Genomic DNA, 26,375 nt, shown 5'->3' on the forward strand with positions numbered 1-26,375 from the left:
TAAAAACTTTTTATATTACTTAATGAAAAAATTCTTCAAGTGCGAAATAGAATTTACCGCCGTGTGCGGGAATATTTATGAATTCTATATATTTTCATTATATTATTAGTTGGAGTTTTCACACAAACAATCATCATTTACGTAATTCATTGTAGCGTGTATCAAGCGGAAGTGATGGCTATTCACGAGGTATGTGAATGTATAAGACTGAGCACTCTCAGATGCAGCGACATCACTACCTTCACCGAAAGCCAAGCTGCTCTTAAATCGTTCAGCTCAGTTTATCTAATCTCCTCAAAGAAAGCACGGGACTGCCGTACGTCGTTAAACGAGCTGGCGGAACAAATGAATGTAAACCTGGTATGGGTACCGGGACACATTCCAGGAAATCGCGAAGACGGTGAGCTTGCTAGAATGACGCAATGCTGTCGGACACAAGCATCAATAGGCATCCAGGAGTTTCGTTCGCATTTTGAAAACTTATTGTATGGAAACTTAAATTAATGATGTAATGACAAGGTATAGAAGTTAAAAATATTAGCGTGCATGGCAAAAATATAGTTCTGTACACAACGAATGAGTTCACATACTAATTAGTTTCCGAATTACTTTATATTTTAGAGGTATGTACAAAGAATTATTTTGCATATTACAAGAATAAAGACATCACCAACAAACTGTACTCAAATCTACAATGCATAATATAAAATACTGTCTGTACATCTTACAATTAACATATACAATTAGGTTTTTCAAATTGAATTTTAATTAGAAAACAATTACATATAATATAAATGCTACATGTTGCAGTGTTAAATGTAGGTTGTTACACATCCTCATGAGAGACGAATCCACCAAGCTCTAACTTAAAACTACACTCTGTAGTGAAGTAAGTGTACTCTGTAAGACTTTGCTCTGTCACACATTTACAAATACAACAAATTGAAATACACAAAGAAAATAGAATTTAAACATTAACATATAACATTTTAGAATAAATAATATCATGTCATGTTACATTTATGCAAATTAACCATCTAACTACCACGTACGTAGTCTATAAGTAAGTACTTACCTATTTGTATTAACCTCTTCTTTAATATAGTTGGTTGGTGGTTTTAAGAGAGCGTAGTACCTACCTCCTTGTTGCTGCTTACCATGGTTTTGCTGTAGGAACTTGTGTGTGTTAAAATAATTACAAACTACATAACTAAAGAATATTAGACTTTTAACCATATTTTATTTATATATGTATAAATGGGTATAAATATGTTCAAAAAAAATTAAACCATCTTGAAACTGGAAGTATAAAATACAAATGTTATTTATCGCATGTTACACACTTGATGAATGACAACCAAGCCGAAAAAACTATGTTTTTTAAATATTTTACTAAATAAGGCACGTTTTAGTCAAAATGAAGTTGACGTCACTTTATATCAACACAAAATCAAATATAATTAATTATCTTCTTTATAAAAACCACTATTTTTCTGAAAATTCTAACTTATGTCAATAAGAAATACACAAAATAATCTTCTCAAAACAAAATAAAAAATTCTGGAAATAGTTCAACATGTATAACGTGGAACGTGGAAACTTGGATGCGTGGTCTCACAGACTGGGCAAGGGCAAGGGGGTGAATTTAACAGTCTGACAGAACGCGTGTCCTTTGTTAAAGGTGATTAGCCACTGTCCTGGGCTATCATACCAATTATTATTGTCACTGGGGCGTTTTCTTTCACTGAGACGGGAAATATTCTGATCGTTTACACATAGTGAAAACAGATATTCTAATTGTTTTTATCCTAATATAGAAACAATTGAATAGTACCTAATATTTAAAAATATTTTGGAGGAATATCGAAATTTTTATGGAATAGTGATACCAAATTTCCGAGTTGGTCTAAGTTTCTATACGATTATAAGTTTTTCATGCCTTGGGAATAACACGTCCCAAAAAAGAGTTTTAGGTAAAGCATGACTAAATCACATTTCTAGTTGTGTATTTCTAGTGCATGGTTGATCAAATTTTCACAAAAAAACTGGGCAAAAATTATTTAAATAAAAAAAATGATGTTTGAAAATTCTGACAAAATACAAGTATAAATGCTCCTGGAAAATAAATTCTAGTGAAAAATAATTGAGGAATGACGAGTCGACTGTTTTCGACGAGTCAATTGATTTTTCCAAAATGTAAAAAAATGTGAGTTTCTTTTCTTTTTTTAAAACGTTCAATTTAATCGTTACAGAGTGTACTATTGAAAGAACTCTGAAAGAATATAACATATATAGAAGAAATTAACTATTTCCTGTTACAACGAACTTATAAGTATAAGCAAAATAGTTAATAGTTGTTGTATTTATAAAATATCCCGTGTATACGAATGTACATACTACATATGTACGAAGGTACATATTATGTTCTTGTATTTTACGGAAAAATACTGAATAATAAGTAGAATATATTTTATTTTTAACGAATGTTTAAAATATATAAGAAAAAAAAAACTAAACTATTACGAGGAATCCTTGTTGTTTTTCAGTTCCCATATTTATTTTATTTGAACATTTTATTTAATAATCATTTTATTTATATATTTATTATTAAATGTAGTTCATATTATTAGTTATATTTTGTTTATAAACTAGGGGGCTTAAAAGTTTGTTTATTATTTATATTTAATACACTTAAGGTAGTTTGGCCATTTGAGCAATATGTTAAGAAATCGTCAAAACTTGTAAAATAAGTAATTAAAAAACAAATACAAATACTGTTAAAATTTAAAAATAATTTACCGCGCCTAACATTAGATAAGAGCAATTAAAAATTGCATTTTTAACACACGTAGTAAATGAAAAGCATGTGAAAATGGTAATCTTTCTAGATTCTTCCAGTGAAGAAGAGTTTTTGAAAAAAAACCAATATTTGGAAGAATATTATATTTAGAATCATGAAAAATAAAAATTCAAATTAATCACCAGTTAGTTTCCCTATAAAATATTAAATTAAATATTACATTTGTAGTATTATTTTTAATGTAGAAATTTCTGTAGAAAAATGTTAGAAAAGATATAAATTCATGGCCACCTGTTCTAATACACTCAATGAATCAAGACTATATTAAATTTAAACTTGAAATCGAAATCCGTACATATATTTTACGAGAATAGCGAGAGGTGGAGACTATAATCCGGTGATTTTTAGTTTTAAACCCAGCAAAGGGGGTAGGTATCAAGCTATTATAGAATATAATATTTTCAACAATTACAATAGTTAATAACAAACATTATATTACCCAATAAAATACCGATAGTTTATATTTAGTAGATTGTTTAATTTTTTATCGTTTTTGAGAAACCCTGTATCTATAAAGTATTTGATTGCATGACATAAAATGTAAGAAGTGTCTTTATTATTACAAAATTATTAAAATTCTCTCTGCATTGTCGTTCGTTATACATTGCAGCAAAAAACAAGTGAAAATATTTAAATTCTAAAATTTCCCATGTGATGCTCCTCGACATGAAAATTTCAATTATGTTTTAAAACGTTTTAATATTTCTTACATATATTTTTAAGTATGTGTTTTCTAATTTTGGAATATTGTTATATTAACTAAGTGCTTTATTTTTTCCAGTGGATCTTTCATTTATATTACCATGTAATTAATTTCTACTGAATTGTTTAAAAGGGCTTATATAAATTATGTTGAAATTTCCTCGAATTTTATCATTGAAGTGGTTTTCTATAGTTAAGGTTACGTATAATTAAATATTTCGCAATTCTATGGAAATATATAACATACGGATTAGTAAATTTCTTGAAATGAATAGATAATTATTTTACTTAATTGCGTCATTCATGAATTGGTAAACGAATAAATAAGTACCCTTTCAACAAACCCTGGAATATTTTATGTATCATATGCTTTCACAATAGAAATTTGTGGTTTAAATTGAAATACATCGAACTAAACATGCCAAAAATGTGAACTATCCGTTGCATGTGTGTAACAAAATACATATAAGCTATTAATTAAAAAATTAATTAAGCTAAAAAAAACAAAAATTGAACTGATTCTGTTGTGGTTTTTAACCTCGGATAGTCTTGAGAAGAGTCTAACACTGGTCTTTTTCCTAATGAAAACGTTTTTAACTCCTCCTAAAGAAACATATTCGAAGCTATAACTGGCTGTTAGATAGTTTGTTAGGTCAGAAAAGTTATTAAAACATTTTTATGAACGATGAGGTCTCTTTCTCAAGCCACGATTAATTTTCATGAGAGGTTTAAGAAAGTAGTGCTTACCCAAAATTTTTTCACAAGTGGTAAAATATATTTTTTATTATTAGTTTTTCTTTTTGTTAACTTTTAATCATGTATACAATCTTTTTACATCATGGTCTCTAGATTAATATTGATGATTTTTAATATGATACATACAGCGTAAACTAAATATTGACAAATATCTTGTCTAGTAATCTTAATTAAAGAGAATTTAAAAAAATACACTCGAACCCGGACTTCTTGGATTCATGTCAAGCACCCTGCCAATTAGGCCATTCAAGTTCTGGACACAGAGTGCAATTTTGTTTAACTCATTGAAATTTTTATTATAAAAAAAAAATAACATAAGCGCTTTGGTAATTTTTTAACTATATTAATTATTAATTAAAACACCAGCAGAATTGTATTATTATGGGTGATGATGTGTTTTGAAAAAAATATGTTCTTTTTTTTTACAACAAACTAAAATAATAAATTAAAAACTCATTACCTTTAGTATTTTTACATTGTATGTTAAATTTATGTTAGTTGTTTAATTCTTTTAACAAAAATACAATAAAACATGTGCCCAGCGCCTAAAAGGTTAAAACATTTTAGTTTATATTGTCCGAAATGTCCTCTGTACAATCTCCTCTGTGATAGATAAAAAAACTAATATATTTATGAAGTTAGGTTAGGTTAGGTTATATTGGCTGTCCACGAAGGACACACTTAAGCTATAGAGCCCATTGTGATACCAAATATATGTTTTATCACCTTTTCGTTGACAATTTTATTTATCAGCTCCTCAATTTCAGAGGCTGAGTGCACCTCCTTCATGCATATACCATGCACTACACCAGCTCATCACAACTATTAATTAAATTAATTTTGTTGCGACTTCGGGAATCGAACCCGCTACCCTGTGCATACCGCGGACGGAATTGGTTACGCCTTAACCAACTGAGTTAATAGGGAGGGCGACTTATAAATCCATACTAGCTCAAAAAATTTTTGATGTGGAGTATTTTGTCAATCACGTTGGGAGTAATTTCGTAAATGCAATAGAAATTGTAAAAGAAACAGAAGAGTCTCTGTAAATCGATAAGAATTTTTAATTCTTATGAACCAGTTACTTCTTTAAAAATTGTAATGAGTATTATTATTATCTACTGTAGGTTTTTTAACGGGATAACCATTTCGTATAAACAAAAAAAATATAAAAACAATAGGAATAAAATTTTATGGTGATTAAGAAATGTTTTTTTTTTTGTTTCTATACATTTTGTGTGGTAGGTGCCTCAAAAAAATAAATATCTAGGACGCGTGAATTATTTTTTATGAATAAACATTAATTAAATTCGCATAAATATTACTTAAAGTGTTTGTGTAATTAGATTGGAATTTTTTTTTATACTTTGTATTTAATACCTTTTAAACAAAATGTTATAATAATGGACACTTACCTTGGGTTAATTGTTATTTTATTTAAACAATAAAAAATAAAGTTTTAAATTGAGTTTATTTTACTTTCATAAGGATTTGATTCATAAAAAAAAAAGAAATCACGTTTGAATTTCACTATTAGATCATTGTTCGTCTGATCAAAATATCTTTTTCTTTGTTTTTCATTAAACTTATAAAATTTGAAATAATTTACGAAATTTGAAACTTGAACTTTTTTGCGCTGGTTTAAAATTTGTGGTAAATTTTATAATGTATAATTATAAATATAGAAATGCTTACTGATACTGCCTTCTTATCTGCTTTAAATTGCTTAGGAACTCGATATTTTTTGACCCTATCATTGGTTTTGATTATAAATAGGTTAAAATTTCATACAGGTTTTAATCTATTAGCATAATATTGCCATTTCATAATATTTATTGTTTCATCGATTTGATATCTTGATGATTTCTTGACTTAAGAAGTTTTTGCTTGAGTCATTAATATTTGAAATATTATTGAACCAAAAAACAAACAATTTTAACCTTGGAGTCGGACTAAATAAAAGGGGATATTCATGTATTTTTTTTTAAATATTTTTAATTCATTGTTAACACCGTTATTATAAATGTTATTATAAAGTAAAAAATATAAATATTGCTTAAAAATGCTGTATTTAAGTGTGCAAAAATATTTAGAATAAATTATAATTTTGAGATATTCGATTTTTTGGCGCTCTCTGTTGATGACGTATAAGTACGTATCTGTCAATTGGTGACAATTCAATGTATAATTTACACTTTTAAAAAATGAATTTACAACACAGAATTTACACTCATTATAATTAAGTTTTTTAATAAAAAGCCTTAGAATAGTATAATTTAATGAAATACCATATAAAATGTTAGTAATTTAATATCATACAATATGTTAACAAATTTGACAAGCCAGTACTATGATGTCACGTCCGTATAAAAATTTGAATTTCCGTTTTATAAATTTTATAATGCCCTCACTAAATTTGTAATTTTTTTAAATTAGTTTTAAGTAATTAAAAAGATATTAATTACTAAAATAATGGTTTAGTTGAAATGTCCAGTCATTAAAGTTACGGTAGAAAAATATTTGAGCCAAATTTAAATTTCACGAATATATCCTATTTTACTCCAGAAAAGTATAATTTTTGTTTCATTTGCATAGAAATTTATTAAAATAAATGTGGCGTCTAAATTGCGTATATTTATTTTATCTTACTAAATTTATTTTTTTAATATTGAAGTAAGACATTTTAAATAATAAAAATTTAATTTAATAAAAGAAAAAGTATGTATTTAATATACAATGTTGAAGTAGCAATAAACAAAAATACAATATTTTTTTATATTTACATAAATATTACAAAATTAATTTTATAATTTAAATATTGAACAAAAAAAATTTGTATTTTTCAAAAAAGAAAAAAAAATTTTTATATTTAAATCAAGTAAACATTTATTTAATTTTTTTTACATAAAGATTTGACAGTTAATTAAAATTTAAAGAAAAAAAACGAATTTATTAAAAATTATAAATTTCTTAACCTAAATAAAAGAACGGGCGCGCAAAGCCACACGTGTACTATAAAAAAATCATTTCAAAAGTGTAATTTATGTATGTCCCGTATTGCACAAAATGAATACAGGGAAAAAAAGGAAAGTTTGTGTTTTTTTGTGTGTTATAAAAATTATAAACATAAAATTTAATGAATTAAAAGTGGGAATAATTAAACGAAAAAAATTAATAACTTTTTTTTTGCTAATAGTCAGTAGCTTTCTTTAAAGAAAATGGTTGCTTTTGTATTTACATTTTAATTCAAAAAATAAAATCTTATTTTTTTTTTCATGTTATTATTATGATTATTATTATACTTCGGTATTATGGTCTCGTTTGTAGAGAATTTCCTCTTCAAAGAAAATATGCTATTGGTTTGGTATCGCTGATGGAATTTTGCAAAAAATTGTTTAAATGTTAATCGATCTTGGCTTATATCGAAAATGTTTTTATAAGCACTCTAGCAGCCACAGTTCGATTCCGATTTGAATGAAATAAGATAAACTATAGATTTAAAGCAAAGCAAAAATAAGCCATGTGACCATTTATCGTTACATTAGAAAAATGAATCCTTAATATCTATACATATATTCAGTGTCACAAAATATCTACAACAGGTTTTTACTTCTACTTTTTCCTCAATTTGATTGTTAGTTATTCGCACGTGCGTGAGTTTTATTGGAGGAGTTTCCGTGGTAACGATACACTACTTTAATTATAGAATTGTATGGATGCATATATAATTGTATGGATTGCATTCATGACTTACATTGAAAGTTTAATATTATTGTCTCAACAAATTTAAATAAATAATTATGATTATTTACATTTGAAAAATAATATTTGAGCAATTTGATTTCTTATTTTCAAAATTTTTAATGCATTAAGTTTAATTAATAAGTGTTTTCAATAATTTTAATTTGACATTTTTTTAACATTAACATGTAAATAATTGCAAATTAGTTATAACAGCCTCCTTTATCGTCCACTTTTCACTGGAAGCATTGGCATCGTTTTTATTGTCCTTACCATGGCTACGCACACAAGAAATTAATTTTTAAGTGAAAATTATAGTTATCTTTACTTAATTTTTAGAGAAAATACATATCGCTTACGCAACAACTGCGTGTCGAATTCTCTTTCTGTGTTCTGTTGAGATAATTTAAATATTTTATAATTAATATTTTTTGCTTTTATTTTATATATGCATTATAATATTTTGTGATAAAACTTTTGATTAATCAGCTTTTATTTTACCCCATATATTTTTACTTGTTTTATTATTAATAAAAATATTATATTGCATACGAAATTAAAATATTAATATTTATAACGGTAGTTTTATTTAAGTTATTGAAATTATAAGTTCTGATAAAATATGTTATGTATAACAATATAAACCTAATTCAACTCTTGGAAAATTTAATTAGGTCATATAAACAAAGAGTTTGAGAGTGAAAGAACTTGTATATATACTTGCATAGCTTAGAAGATTATTAAAATCTTCTAAGCTATGCATATTTTCTCAGATCATAAAATTAAACTTATACCTAAATTATTTTTTAATAAAAAGTACATTAATTTTAATTTTAATACGTATTTCAACATAATAGACGAGAAAACGGATGCTGAAAATGATGTTTTCTGGTTAAATCTCAAAGTATTTCTGGTCAAAAAATGGTCAAACTTCCTCATAAAAAACCTGTAAACGATTTTTCTAGGAGACAGCTGAAACGGTATGCTAATAGTGCGGTAAAAGTTGCTTAGAAGAAGATGAATTTTCAACGTAGTTAAGAATCAATCATCAAGCGTAGCAGAAAAAAGGCTAATTCAAACTGGCCAATTAAAACTTGCAAATTTTTTAATTATAATAATTATACATAAGAGGGAGAGGGATTTCCCAAAGATGTCTCTAGCTTTCCAGATAAAAGATCTATTTCAAGCAGTTTTAGCACAATAATGCAACGAGGCTTGGCGCGACATAGAAAGCTTCTCCACGGAGTTTAATCGCAGAATTGATGAGTCCTAGGTTTCGGACCCAAACTTTTTATACCTTTTTCATCTTTCTCCATACAGGCCCAACAAGTCTAACCTCTTTTCTAGTGAATTTCAACCGAAGACAATCGAATGGCCTAGTTGGAGTTAGACTCGGCTTGGCTATTAATTATTATATATAATCCATAAAATATTTATGAAATTAAAAAGATACTTACTATTTTCAGTTCAGAGATAATGTCCAATTAGAAATATACAATTTTGTAAAAGGAATCGAGTTTTTATTAATAGCTGATAGTAAAATTTTCTAAATATGCTGAAAGACACGAAGTAGTTTCATGTTTGTCATATTTGAAAAATGAATTGCACCTTAAACTTACTAATAAAGTATTTTAATAATTTTAATGTTTGGTCCTTAAACAACGCTTTCATAAAAATTTAATTAAAGTAAATACTTATAGAAATTTAATATAACGCGTCTTTACACATACTTGACGCGTCTTTTTTTTACGAAAGCTCTTGATATCGTGTCATGCCACTATTGTTTAACAAGTGGCAGCAACGTAAAATTTTAAGTACTTCAAAAATTTTTAATTGAATAAAAGTGACAAAAATAAATAACCCACTTAGAAAAAATACAATTTTTTTTAAACAGAAGTTTTTTAGCAGAACGAACAACAGATGTTAAACAAACTTTTTTGTGTTAGCTCTTTTAATACTTTTTTTTAATGATTATATGTGTTCCCATAAAAATAATAACATACAAAGCACAAAAGCTCATATACACACATACCACTGAAAAAAAGTAATTGTTACATTTTTCAATAATAAATAAAATTGTCGCAGTGAAAACGAATGTGCGAGGGGCCAAGAGAATGAGTTTATAAAGTGGTGGCAAGGAAAAAAAAACTTAACACACAACGTACTCGAAACAAACAAGCTTACTCAGCGTGATACTGTTTTTTTTTTTTTTTTAAAAAAACCTATTTTAATAAAACATAATGATGGCAGTTGATGGTAGCTAAATACAATAAGGAAACTTTTTTTGTTGTATTCAGTGAAAATTTTGTTTCAGCCACTTTTCACATTTTTTATTTATTTATAAAGAAAAAATTGGAAAATTTTTCTTATTATCATGATTGCAATTATTTTTGTTTGTATACAACGCGTTTACTGTAGATTAACGATGGAATTAGAGCTGTTCAAGCAATTAGTGTCTCGTCAAACTGTAGATGTATTTGAGATATATGGGTGTATTGAGAAATAATTTAAGGTCCGTCGTTCTGACATGTTAGTAGCAAAAGATATGTAATAATAACAAGCCTTCTTAAATCAATAAATTTCTGTAACGCACATTTGGATTTAAGTTGCTACATGAGTTTTGCATGCATTCGAATGTCCACACTTCGAACACTTTCATTTGCTCCAATGTATTAATATATCCTTGAGGATAGAATAAATAATCTTATATATAATATCGCACTAAATAAATAAATAGTCGGATTTTATGGCACTAACATGTAATGAAAAGTTTTTACTACGGATTTTGTAACCTTCAACTTTGAATGTTATTGTTATTCGCTGTGCGCAAAGAAGACGGAGAGGACAACTTAATCCATGGCAGCGCTGCTCTGAAATTTGTATTATTTTTTACTATTTTTCAATTATTTACATGTAATTGGTATAGTAATTTCTAAATAAAAAATTTATGAATAATAACAATTATTATTAGTTAAACTTGTTGCATTAGAAATTGTGAAAACAAAAGACGAAATAACAAAAATGATATTTTTTAATGTAAATTAACACAATAAGTTATTTAAATTTGTTAGAAAATAGTATTAAATTTTCAATGTAAACCATAGACTTATATGTCTATCCATAATATCATGGAAACTCCTGAAATAAAACTCATGCATGATTTATATTAGAATAAATTTCTATTTTTTATTTAAATTTAAATAAAAGGTTCTCTTAAGAATATCTATGGCTTCTCTGTAATCGAGTGTGTTTTTTTTTAAATCTATTAGTTTACTTTCATTATTTATATTGAAAGCTTATGGGCATTTATATTTGCTTGAACAATACAAACAACACCATTTATGTCGAAAGAAAAAAAGAATAATAAAAACCAAACAAACACCTTCTTTAACTCCGTTCGTAAACAATTTCTTTAATGAGAATTTATATACTTTTTATTTTACAAAAGTAATATGAATTACTTTATGTATATGTATTCATATTTATCTTAATTTACTGAAGAAAAAAAAACATGTACATACTTTAAAACATGTTTTTTTGATGACGTACGTTTTTAACGTTTAATTCACAATCAATTTTTATAAACAAAGAATATAAACTATAAAACAAAGGATGACGTACAAGAGATAGGTAAACATGGCGCATATGTTTTATTTTTGATATAAACAATCATTTTTATTTTACACAAAAAAGTGCATTAAACAAATTACTCAAGGGATTTCGAAGGGGATGGAAGAAATACATTATCAGTATTCAAAGTCGTATTACAATTTTACCTCTATATATAAAATTAAAATTATAAACATAAATAACACATTACAACCGGTTGAACAATTTGTCGTTCATATTTTATAACTCGAAAACTATATTAACCGTAAATTTGGAATCCAGGAATGTTATAGCATTAAGTTGTGCACCATTGAATTATATACCAGCAGTAACTATGAAAATTTATTGTAAAAATATATTTTAATATTATAAATATGGCAATATTCTTATTTCTATAAATTGTAATAAACTTAAAAAGAAACACTTCAAACACAAATAGAAATTTTTTAAAATCTATTACCGAATTAAAAAAATAGCACTGATAAAAAAAATTTTCGTGAATAAAAATAAATTTGTAAATTGGATGTCCACTAGATACACATTGCTAATTAGAAAAAAGTTTTGCAGGTGAGATAATATATTTCTACTAGATTGATAACCGCCTGCTTCACTGGGCTTAAAAGTAAAAGCCACCGCTTTATAGCTTCCACCCTCTCTTGATATACACAGTTTTCAATTTTGTTAAATGTAAAATAGTCATAATTCATTGAGTATATCAGAAAAGTTGGCCATGATTTGTTTGACATTTAGGTACTATTTAAATTTTTTATAGTTCTTTAATTTATGGTTCAAAATGAATATTATAGATCTGATCCATCTATAATCATCATTTTGAACCATAAATTAAAGATTTCTGTAAAAATTTAAAATATGGAAAATTTCAAATTAAATTTATTTATTTGTTTTTAATATATCTTTATAAATTATAGTTCATGGGTTATTCTGATATATCAGCTATATTGCTGTACAGTTTCATTAAAAACCATTCGCTAGTTTTGCCGTGAAAGCTTAACAAACACACAAACAAGCAAACAAACATGCTTACTTTCACATTTATAATATATAGGGATAACAGTGCCGTCTACAAATTTAGCGAGTATGGAAATTTCATTTCCTCTGTTTTACATGATAGTGCGTAAGCTGGTGGATTATTATAAATGAGTGTAATGTGTATAGAGGTCTTGTGAAGTCTTGACGTTAAAGTCTTTAGTTTTATATTTTCGTATTTTGTCTGTACACATACTTTTTTAGGCGGTGAAGGGGTTGTAAATGATTATCGTTCTTGGTTTTGTTGTTCTTTATTGTACCGAGAAAATAATATAATTTTCCTCTTCTTATGTGTATTCATTTAGTGTGCGCTCAAATAATATAAATATATTAAATCCGTCGGTTGTGTTAGTTCGTTTTCTATTTCAATTTTTTTTTTTTTGTAAATTAAATTTTATTTTCATGTTTTCAGTAAATAAAAATTTAGTAGCAATAAAAATATTTTCAATTCTTATATTGTGTGTATTCATGACTTTTATCAGACTACCCGCAGGCTAATAAAGTGTTCTCGTGTATGTTTTTTGGAATTATTCTTTATTTCTCTGTTATAAAATATATTTTCCTTGCAATGAAAAATTACAGTGACGCGAAGATAATCGTAGGATATAAAAACTGACGGAATATTATTTATTTTTGTCTGATATTTTATTGGTATGTATGATATTCCTTAAATGAGAATTCGAAGACATGTGTTTATGAAAAATTTGTGGATTACTTCTAATAAGCTAGTTTGGTAGACACAAAAGACAAAAGAAATAAAATTTAAAACATGGTTATTATATTTCATAACATCATAACATACCATTAACTAAAAGACTGTTTTTTGCAAAAAATGAACTGGTCTGACCAATAATGGGAAATCATTGATCATATAACTTTCTTATCAACTCAATCAGTTGATAAATGTCGAAGTAATTCAATGTTTACACACTCTATTATGTTACGGATAAAAATTAAAACATTACTAATAAAAACGCATTAAAATACTTATTTATTCAATAGTAATAAAATAAATATTGAATTTCTAAAAATTTATATTTAATTAAATCGATGAAATATTTGAAATAACTAAACAAAAATTGTTGGAAAATACGAATTTTATTTATAAAGAAAATAATTTAAATGCTAATGTTAAAATAATTTAATACTTAATTAAATTTGTAAACATTTATGATTTTATAAAAACAAAACAAAAATGCTGTATAAATTTAAATAAGCTTGTTAACAAAAATATAAAATGCTTATAAAAATAGTTAACCTGTAGTGAATATACAAAAAATTAGTATTTAATATGGAATTTTTACAATAAACAAATTTATACTCACATAAAATATTTGAATATATAAAGCCAACTGCAACGACGTGCTTTACTCTTGATTCCAACTACGTGGCTGCTGCATGTGTAATAGAACTGCAAATAATTGAGTACATCACATCAAATATGTGGGATACAATCAGCAGATTCACATGTTTTCTCTAATATAATAGTAAAATTTAAACATCAAAAATGGTTGTGTTATAAATGAATGGGATGCTTTCATTTTATATTTTACACTATTAAATAAAAATAATGAACCAATGGTTTTTAATAACACTTTGTATCCAAGTAGAAGAAACTATCTCCCACATGTAAAGAAGCTTTGAACAACTAAGATTATACCCGAACAAATTTAACAAAAATGGCCTTAACTCGTTAATAGTTCTGAAAGCTGACAAACCAACGAAAAAAATCGATTAGTTTATGAAAAAAACAAAAAAAAAAACAAAAAGAAAACCGAATTCAAAAGAAAAACTTTTCCCAAACAAACAATATGCACCAAAAATAAAAAAATTACGATAATATAATGTAGTTAAAATTATTATTATTTTTGTAGTCGGTGTCAGCCAAGGAAACAACTCCGGCAGAACAGTTTGCTACATTAGCTTGGCTGTCTCCAAAAATAACAATAATTTTAACTACATTATATTATCGTTATTTTTTTACTTTTAAGAGTATATTATTTCTTTTTGTAGTATATTAAAAGTTTTTTTATTTTGTGATTTTTAGTGAATCTGAAGTACACTAACTAATTTGTCACTAAAAAAAGAATCATCGAAACCGGTTGGCGTGATGTTGAGTTATCCGCCTCTTGTCGTGCATACTGAATGCAAATTTAAGACTTTTAAGGTTTTCTCATAGATGACGTTGTCAAAACAGAACCATAATGAGTTGGGACCACACGGGAAGCACCAGCTTTCAAATAGATAAAGAATCATCAAAATCGGTTCATCCAGTTGAAAATTCTGAGGTAACAAACATAAAAAAAATACAGTCGAATTCGAGAACCTCCTTTTTTTGTTGGTTAAAAAATAGAATACAACTGATTTAACTAATAAATAAAAAGTTATTTTTTTCATACGTTTCTTACTCTCAACATTCTTTGGTTGGCCACCGACATCAATAGCTGTTAATTGTTAAGAACATATAACATATAACTAACGTGAGACTTAAATAAAATTATTTAGCAATTATAAAACATCTTTTTTGGAATTTATACCGAAAAACTGAATGAAAACTTCGGAAGTATTATCAAGTGATCACTCCGTTAATTTTGATTCACAATGGCGAGGTAGAGGTTTGAACCAAACGAGGGACTGGTCGTTTCCTCAGCTGTGGAAGTAGAGAAGATTCGAATTGATTGCAGTCCGTAATCAAACAAAAAACGATACCATAATTAAAAAGTGCCAAATTTCTAAAACTTTCAGTTTCTAAATGTTTATATTCAAGTTCATTATTTTCAAGTTCAGTTTTTTTGATTCAGTGCATACACGTTCCATACACTAACAAACATCACAAAATGGTTAATAAAATATACATAATAGTTTTTATATTATACCGTTTTTATATACGTACAACACAACGAATAAGAATGAACGAACGTTTTGAAACATAAAGCCATATTTTTCAAAAATTTCTACCATTTCATAATACCAGCGAATGCTGTTATACGTACGTACTATATGTACTACTGATGTATACTCATTCTGTCTATTAAAAATTTAACAAAATGGTCCATAAAAATGTGTTTTATTCACTTCATCTACACCTTTTATACTGGATATCTTCATTAAATATTGAAAACATTTGTTGGATAAAGGGGTTTAAAATATAAAAGGATAAATTTCGATAGTATTATGAGTGCGATATGAATTTTGGTTTCTTTTCATAAAATACTTACTAGTTGCTGCTATTGTTTGATAAATTCGTTACATATGAGGATTGAAAGTGATACTCAGAAAGGATTTTTAATCGCTGAATTTGATAATTGAATGAAAAACTGTGGAATGAAAGTTTTCCACCCTCATCCTTTATAAAGGTTTAAATTCAGTGGGGTTATCTCAAAAATCAAAACAGTTCGGTAGCTTAAGTTACTCTAAGTAGTTCTAATTAATATATTTTCACCAACCCCTCACTGACTGATCATATACATTATCAACTTTATTAGAAACTGGAAATATTGATAGTTAAGTTGATGAAATCACTTAAACAACAATTAATTGATTATATGAATTTACTCTTTAAACAAATATTTTTTCCAGTGACGATTATCGCAGTCTCTCTTGCATAGGACGTTCTTATTACTTCTAAGCTACAAATTTCTGTTCCAAAATAATAATTGATATTGGACGTTCATTTATCAACATGTTTTGCTATGTACGTTCTCAGAGAAACAGTATGATAAATCTTAAATAATTTTAAATCAGTAGAAAAATAAAATATTTTGTGAAATTCCAAAGTTAAAATAATTATGAACTCTAAAATTTTCCAGTATAGTTATCGATAACATTTTTGAGAAATACTGAATTAAATTTTCCAGTTAGTCTCGAAACTACACTTTTTTATGAAGGTGAAGAACGTCTTGGGCTATTTCCAATCACTAGAGGCGTTGAAACTCGTATACTCTATTTTAACATTGCCAGTTATGGCAGCCTTCTCCTCTATCTTATACTCTTTGATGCGGACCATAAGAGTCACACTGGTATGAACGGATTGTTTTATTTTATATCCAATGTCTGCATTTCATCAAACCATTTTGTATAGACACTATACATTCATAAATACAAATTTTATCTATTTACTAGTTTCTAACCGTATACTATTACTAGCTGTAGATAGAAAAGCAACCGCCATACCCTCTCTGATAGTATATATGTATGCATAGTATAGTATAGTATAATGCAAAATTGGTACTATAAGGCAAACATATATTTCAAAATTATATCAACTATATGCAATTGTTATAACACATAACAAAAATAACAGTAAAAAAAGTACTTGAAAAATACTAACAACAACAATTCAAATTTATTTGAAAAATGTGCATTTTCTTATGTTGTGCCACCATATCATCATCACAGGAAAAGCCATATAAATGAAATTTTCTACTACATAAAGAATTAATAATAATATTTATTTCAATGTATGTGTGTAAATATGAGAAAGAAAGAAAATTTAATAATCATTTTTATTATGTAATAAAAATTATTGCTCTATTCATCCTATTTTTTAGTCACTCCTATTCTATTAAAAATACATTTATTTGATCTAAATAAGCGTATTTAAATTTCTTTGTAACATGACTCTGACATTTTAAAAAGACATGATAATTCCTGGAAAATTTGATCCAAGTCATAGTCAAAGTTTTTACCGATTTTTTTAAATATAAGCTGAGACATTGTTTAAAAGAAAATTTTCCGTTCCCCAAAGAGATATTTTCCAAATATTTAGAATTATGAAACTTTTTTGGTAGTTTAATTGGTACACATTATTATAATGTGCATTTTTAGACATTGTAAATTAAATTACAAATCGGCACCGATTGCCAGTTTTATAAACGCAGGAATTTTTGTTATATTGAACCATAAAACCCAATAATGGTCATTCACATTAAATATGTGGAAAAATCTGTCCGCATGAATTTTCAATACAGAATGCATCAAATGCTTATCTTGTTGAAATCTAAAAAGTTAACTACTAACATAATTCTTAATTCTTATTAAATATTTCCATTTTCTTGAATTAATATATTGCATTTACCATTTAAATCAAAATTTAAAACCCTCCGACATTTAAAAGCAACACTTTTTGTGTAAGTTGATAAAAATTATAGTATATAACGGTGGAAGTGAGTCAAAATACGAAGGATATTTGTAAATTATCCATCTAATTATAGATTTCAATGTAATCGCACAAAATTATCCAAAAATTTGGAATCTAGGCACATGTATAATAAGAGAAGCATGTGAAATTTATATCAAACCGCTGTTATATCGACAGTTACACGTAGATATAATAGATCGATTTGTTAACATATGTTATTTAATTTCAATTATGCCATAATTATTTTTTGCAAAATTCATATTCAAATCTTTACGAATCAAAAAATTAAAATTATAAAATTAGTGCTAAAAAATACTCCTTTCGCTTATGACTCGAATAATCAAATAATAAAGGATTTTGATTTTTTGCCACGTCTTTTATTTAAAACACATTGTAAGTAAAAATTTTGATAAATATCCCACTAGGGAATAAAAAGCCACCATATATGGGTTTGAAAATAGAATAATATATAATACAAGAAGATACACAAACAAAAAATATACGTACTATGCAAAACCAACATGTAGGTATATTGAGTACATATGCAATGGTTGGTGATATCTATATGGACGCATCGAATATAATAGACCATTAGAGATCGCCGTCTGTCCAAAGTAAACTGCACACATAAGGTGTGCATGTGTATGTCCTAACTGATTCATATTTCCTAGTTTAGTGCAACAAAGATAAAAATATTCCACAAAATAAATTGTTCTTACAGAAAGTTTCTTAAAAATCGAAATATTAATTGGCACTAATGTCTCCCTGTTGCTTGAGTATTATCGAATTATAATCTTCATCTAAATTAGTAGCGAAAAATCATGTTACTCAGTTAATTCACATTTCATGCAAAATGCTGCTTCTCCAACCAATTATTCTCATATACAGTGGAACTTTGTTAAGTGGGACCGGGATAAGTGAAACCTCTATAATTGGAACTCATGATGAAGACCCAACACTTTGGCACTGAATTAAACCTATATATCTGGGATTCGTTCTTTTAGTTTTATCGTCATAGTTACTTCTGTAACTGAGACAGCGATTGAATTTGATATGCATTAACCTCTTTAACTGAGAACTGAGATAATATTTTTTATATGTTTACGTACTTATTCTTATTGTATACTTATTTTGAGTCCCAATGACCTTCAGTTTTAGTTTAACTTTAATATTATATGGATGTTTATTTGAAAAATGCCGAAACCAAGACTCAAATCATTATCAGTATGTGAAAAACTTAAGTTATTATCCGTTTATGAAAGTGGCAAGACACGCGATGAAGTCGGTGTCGAATTTAATGTGCCAAAATCTACTCTTTGTAGAATAATTCAGTATAAAGATAAAATTCAATCACAATGTTCTGAAGGACGAGGAAAACTAAAACGTGTACGTTTATCAGAATATCCTGAATTTGAACAGTGTTTGCTACCGTGAGTCAAACAAATTCGTAACGAAGACGTTCCGATCAATGATTTAGGAAAGGCCACAAGATTTCGCGTCAAAGTTCGGTATTCAAAATTTTTGTATCAACAATGATATTGATAATACGTTATTTATTTAATTATCGCACCTGCACAATAATTTGCAGGTCCCTTGATGTCGCACTTAACCAGGTTTCACTGTATTCTCAATCTTAATCAGGAATCTCAATCAAGGGGTTACTTTATCACTCGATCATATCGTACAGATTTACCTTGTATATCTCCCAGTTCATAAAGACAATGTTACCTTGTCAATTTTTGAAACCTTCGATACCATCGTATGTGCTTAAATAATAATATTCAGTCAGTAGTGGCGATTTATTACGAAATGTAAATAGAACGAACATTGTTGCTGTAGCTGGTACGTTTGGTAATATTATAAATAACACACTTAGTAGCCGGAGATCGGATATGTGAGTACTGGATGTGACAATAATATATTGGTTTTACATTATACAAATGCTATAAAAATAACCATATTCTACTGCTACTATATGAAAAACGAACCGTTCATTTAATGTTTTGAAAGAACATGCAGATTATTATAAATTGATATAATTCATATTGTTTCGATTCTGGCATTCATCATACCTATCTGGATGCATATATCTCATAAAAAATGAACCATTGGATAAGCAACACTTAAGAATTTTCATTTCGATTTATCAATTGAAACGATAAGTTTGAGATTAAATTATTTTCTTTGGTCAGATTAATTAGGTTAGGTTAGATTAGGTTAAGTTATATTGGCTGTCCACGAAAGACACACTTAGGCTAAAGAGCCCATCCAGATACCTTATGTGTGTTTTACCACCTTTCCGCTGATAATTTCATTTATCAGCTCCTCAATTTCAGAGGCTGAGTGCAACCTCCTTCATGCATATAACATGCACTACACCAGCCCATCACAACTATTAATTAAATTAATTCATAGCGACGGGAATCGAACCCGCTACTGTACACAATGTTGCGGACGTAGGAAAAGCCTTTGTCGTGATTTTAAATACAGAATCAATAGATCAAGCCCTTGCATTCCTTTTATATTAAACGCTTACATTGGTTACTTTTATTTGTAGAGCCTTGGTTTAAACGGCAATAGATAGATTTATCCTAAAATATCAAGCTAATGTTGTTAGTAAAGCTTGTCGATTAAGATGAGTTTCATTAAGAAATTCTGGGATTCCATTACAAAAGGCTTTTTATCATACAATTTTTGCTCCACTGGAAAATTTACTTGTAAATTATTTATACTTTTTTTTTTTATATTCCAGTAATGAATACTTCGGAAAATGTTTTTACACACTATTTTCTGTACATGTTATTCAGACCAAAAAATTCTTTTTCTAATTTTTTTTTCTAAACCATCATAATTACAAAAATATTATTCATATCAAAAAATTCCATATCGTTAAAATATAAACAAAAGATATCGACTTCCAGCATCATACTATATATGTAAAACAAATGTCTGTACAATATTTAAAAAAAAAAAAAAATTTCGTCTATTTATTACAAAAACATACATATTTCATGTAAGGTATACTTTAACAAAAATAAAAGAGACTTTATTCACAACAGAATATAAAAAATGTGATGGTTTCTATGCAGGTTTTATATTTGAGAAATAATTTTTTTGTATCTCGTCAAAAATATTCACTTTTAAAAAAGGATATTGTTTTTAAAAGTGAATATTTTTTTAGATAACGAACATGACTTTTTAAATTTGGTTTAAGAATTCTTAATTGTTAATTAAATATCTTTTACATTTGTTAATATATAACTGCCCAAGAATATACAGAAAATCTCGAATCCAAACAGGTATATTTAACAACAATAAATATTTTAAGAGAAAATTATTTTATTAAATCGCAGGTCGTGATGTTATGGTTTCATGATTGATAGAAGTTTTATTTAAAAGTAAAAGATAATCGCTCAATTCGAACTAGTAATTTTAATTATTAAAATCAATATTATCCATGAATTTTCGTTATACTTAAAATGAAACATTTTTTTTGAACTTATTTCGCTATGCAATGCGCTTCATAATTTTTACTTTTAAGTTTTCAAAGTAAATCAATAGAATTAAAGTTTGAAAAAATCATAACTTAAAATTCACCACGAAGAATCTTACATTCACAGTTATTAATTATATATTATTTAATTATAAATAATTTATTAAAAATACTATTTTCAAATATTTATTATGTTTAACAGTAGTAAATTAATTTGTAGACATGTTATTTGATGTCAATTCTTGGAAATAAATCATGTGCCTGTACAGAAGTCAGAAATTTTATGATTCGTTGTAACTTTTGGAGGATCGGTAGAGATATGAATGATAATAATTAAGGAATTTCTAATTTGAAGCTGAATTGATAGTCACATATTTTCAGTGTTTTTAAACAGCAAATTATAACTTATTTCTTTTGTTGAATTACAAGAATTTATAGGTGCTCTAACAGTGGAAAATTACACTGCAAAATGAAAATGATATTTTTGTCCTGGAGGAAAGTTTTTAATATATTTTCTATTTTTGTTACAGGGTACAGAAAACATGGAAGCGCATTTTCCAAACATCACAAATATTTTTGAACGTGATCGAACTAGCGCAGCAGCACGTACCACATGTCCGCCAATTGCGGATAACGAACGATCAACATCTGAAGTACGTGAAAGACCACCAACGTTAATCGACAATAATCAAATAGAAATAACCAATCGTAATAATAAAGTATCAAGAAGTCCTGGTGAGCATACACTTAGTTTAAGTCATGCAACAAGGCATAATTTAAGTCATACATTTTTAATATTAACAACATTAGTGACAACGCTATTTTGGGGATTTTTATAAATTAAAAAAATTGGTTAAAGAAATTTTTAAAACACTGTGATTGAACTTTCGAGAAAAAAGTGGTTAAAAGAAGTTGTAAATAATTTGTTTTCGTTATCCTTTTGTTTTTATTTTGTGTACATAAAAAACAAGTGAAAGTTAAATCAACTTGGATCACTTGTTTTAATTTAATTTATTTTGCAATATTGTGAATAAAAGAAAAATGAAGAAACTAAAAAAGAAAATTTGGTGCTTCTAAATTTTGTAAATATTTTGAGATCGTGAGATTCAGTCCAGAAAATTCGAGTTACGTACTTAAAAGAAAGCAATATTTCTAAAACAAACAAATATAAAAATCCTTGTGTATTTTATTGATCTTCGTGTTTTTAATAAAAATCCAAAAAATAAAAAATATTCGTGTAGTTTTTTAAAAATGTAGGACCAATTTATTATCAAAACTTGAACAAAATAAAAAAAAAAACAAAACAAAATACTATTTATCCTTCTTGTGTGGTTTTTTTTTTCATTTAAAATATTTTAAATACTAATTTTTACCTAAAACACCAGGTGGGTTCTTTTAAAATTCTTTTACGTCTAAGCAGACAGGATATCATATATTTCATTTCATATAATTATTATTTGTTAAACACAGTAGCTACGAAGTATTTTCATATCTATGCCTTATAGTGAGTGATCTTTATCGTGTGTCGTAATCTTTGTTTTTTTAACATATTTATAAAATCCAATTTACAAAATTTATCAAATATTAAAATCTCGTCAAAATTTCACATAAAATATTTACCTGCTTATAACTTTTTAAAAATCTGCATTGATTTATTACTTCATCTAATATGCTTTAACTATATGAACGTAATTAATCGGTTTCTTGATTGTGAATCGTGACTGATAAATCCTTATTGAAGAGGATTTCTAATTTACGCAGGGGTTTTTTGGAGTGAAAGGTCAATATAGCAAGGTTCCATTTATATAAAACGTCGTTTTATCCGTCTTTTCATAAAAAACTGAAACATGCACGGCAAAATATGACTCCTCCAGGCATCTATTGGTGTATATCGTAGTTAACGAACTAAAAGACATTACCGGGGCATTCAAATTGGTTCAGATACTTTAAACGGTTTTATATTAGGGGTAAAATTTTTGTCTTTTTAACTCAAAAAATACCGAGCAAAGCGCGGTCATCCATATATTTATCACTTACATGAGGTAGGCAGGTAAATTTTTAATATATTTTATTTAAATACTTTCCTAATATTTCTTGTGATTAATTACTAGTTCGATAACTAAATAAATCTCGTGGTAACATTTGTAATTTATGCACATTGAAACAGGAAAATTTTCATATTCTATTTACGACTAAAATTCCGATTGTTTTCGAAATGAATGTTTTCAAGGCTATTCACCGTCGTTTTACTTTCTGTATTCGTTTTTGAGACGATCTCTTATTCGATAACTTTTAAAATTTTGGATACGAAATACATCGAATTTTCTAAACATTATTGACATTTTCTCTAAATGTATGTGATAAAGAATAATATTATTAAATAGGGCTCGAAGTATCCTTTTCTACTTTTCTATTTTAATTACTATACAATTCATGAATATGAAATGAAATCTGGAATTATAAAAGAACCATACCTAAATACCGAACATTACAAATTTGTATACGCTTTAATTAATAAAAAAAACTAATATATATATATAAAAAATACAAATAAAAAACAAACCTCAACACTTTTCAAATTTTACACAAACAAAACAAAACAGGTTTATATTTTTCTCTAACGAACAAAAAGTTCTCTAACGAATAACTACAGTAAAATATTGTGAATTTAACATTATATATAAAAATGTATTTAATAAAATATATATTGATGTTTTTTAAAAGAACTATCCATATATATATATAGACCTATTTTATATTGTATAGAAAAAAAAAGATTTTTCTGGAAAAAAAAAACGTTTCGTTTGTAAATAGAGAAAAACCGATATTATATTATATATAATAGCAGATTGTAGATACGAGAAAATGTGAGTGGAATTAAAAAGTCAAAATTTATATGTTTTTATGAGAAAAAAATCAAATAAAAAATATAGTTTTGAAAATTATAAAATTGTGCCATTTAGGATCAAAAAAACGAAAAAAAATTTATAAACAAAAAAAATGTAGGAGGAAATGTATAAATTTTGGTAACTGTGAAAATACAATCGCATAAAAGATGAAAAAACAACTCTAAATAAACATTAAAACACTAATAATTATTAATTAATATATATATTTATTTAAGAATAAAATTTTTTTGTTAATTTTTCTCGTTTTTCATATGAAACTTTTATGAATACGTAAACGAAAAATTTTGAAATATGACGTCCAACTTTGCTATACATTTTTTTTGTAAATTGTTTTATTTTAAAGACAATAAAAAAATTTAATGTACAGGTTTTTGTCTTGAATTAAAAACAATGATTTCATGTGAAAAACGAAATACCCGTTAATTTTGGATTTTGAATTATTTATACAGAGTTTGGAAGAATAAAATTACAAATTATCTTTTTTTATCACATCGAAAAAGCATTGAATCAAATTAAATGAATGAATCAATCTCTTAAGTAGTTTTAAATATAAATATTTTGCCATGCTTTTTACAAATTTTATTGAGTAGGAATATATTTGCCAAGCTGGTTAATTCATGTAATGAATATATTAAATAAAAAGATTCAAAAATGATTATTTAGTTTTGGTACGAATTGTGAAATATTTACTGTTAAAAAAACTCACTTATTTGAGCATTATAAAAACCTCTAATATCATTCGTGGCGATAAACAGTAAAAATTTAATAATTACCTATAATTTCAAGAAAAAATCACTTGAAAGGCAGAAAAAAGATTTTAATTTAAATTTGACACTTCGTGGTTTGCTTCTTTGTTTAAAAGACGTATGTGACTGTGAACACTACGCAGTCTAGTGATGAAAAATATAACTAATACAACTGTATAATCTTGCAGTCAAATAAACGACCACTACCGATATCAAAACATAAACATTTGCTGTTCTAACAGTTTGTACAAACATTGATGCCTAGAAAAATCTATTTCGAATCAATATTAAAGATCGTACGAGTTATTTACATCGACTTTGTAGTCTCAAGTACAGTCTGTAAAACTAAATATATAATTTTTTTGTTCCAACTCTGTATAATAGTGTGGTTAAATAAGAAAAAAACTTTTTATATGCATCTGTGATACAAAGACTAGTTATTAAGCACTATTGACTGTTATTGCTCTAATTTTTTTTAAAAATCTCATTTCCCTATTAAAATGAACAACCTTTTAGCTTTCTTCACACCTTACTTAATGAAACAACAAAACCATCCTGCAGAATGTATTGCATTAAAATATTAACTACATAACATTCTATTGATTTGATACATTCTGTAACTGAAAAGACACATTTATACGTGTTTTTAATTAATATTGAAAAACAACGTGACAAATTAAAAAATTTCAAATGAATCATACTTGTAATAATTTTTTCCCTTTCTCTTCATTATTATCAATTGTTAATGAATTCAATTTCACAAAGTTTTCTCGTGTGAACAAACACTCTCATGTAAAATAAACTCGATTTATTTTCCAATTTCCACACTTTAATGAATTTTTCCGTATATATAATGAAACCAATTATCATGAAATGTAACCACAACGTAGGAAATAAAATTGATTTTTTATTTATTAAAAAAAGAAACTGTATGATTCAAATTTTTTTTTTTCGTAGAAGACCTTTTTTATAAATTTCTAAAAAAATATATAAAATAAACTAACCTAGTTTTTATCATGTTGTGAAGTGAGACAGAGATAGAACGACATTAAGTTCGTTTACTTTGTATAAGAAAATAAAGTTTTTTCAAAACTTTTTTGCTACAGGGTAATTCATCACCATAAAAATTGTAGGATGGAAAATGAATCACCCTATAAAATATAATAATAACTTTGATTACCAGTAATGAAAATATTTGTAAATGTTTATTTGTATACAAATTTAAATTTGTTTTTTGAAATTGGCTTTTTGTGTTGCGTTTTTATTTTTCAAATAAAAAACAAATTAAATATGTGTGTAATGGTTAGATGCTTTTATGTACTCTAACTATTTTTTTTTTATTAATTATTATTATTAATTATTGATTGATTGA

General features: G+C 26.6%; 1 protein-coding gene across 1 annotated transcript in view; it reads left to right on the forward strand.

Annotated features, from left to right (window-relative positions):
• Positions 1 to 22,251, forward strand: part of LOC123305417 (MOXD1 homolog 2) — a 113,589-nt gene extending 91,338 nt beyond the window's left edge. Inside the window, exon 6 of the mRNA XM_044887128.1 lies at positions 21,879 to 22,251. Coding sequence (XP_044743063.1) covers positions 21,879 to 22,187 — 309 coding nt within the window. The 3' untranslated portion in view covers positions 22,188 to 22,251. The remainder of the gene's footprint in view (positions 1 to 21,878) is intronic.
• Positions 22,252 to 26,375: the final 4,124 nt, after the last annotated feature.

Source organism: Chrysoperla carnea, chromosome 1, assembly GCF_905475395.1.
Source record: "Chrysoperla carnea chromosome 1, inChrCarn1.1, whole genome shotgun sequence".
NCBI classification, from domain to species: domain Eukaryota; kingdom Metazoa; phylum Arthropoda; class Insecta; order Neuroptera; family Chrysopidae; genus Chrysoperla; species Chrysoperla carnea.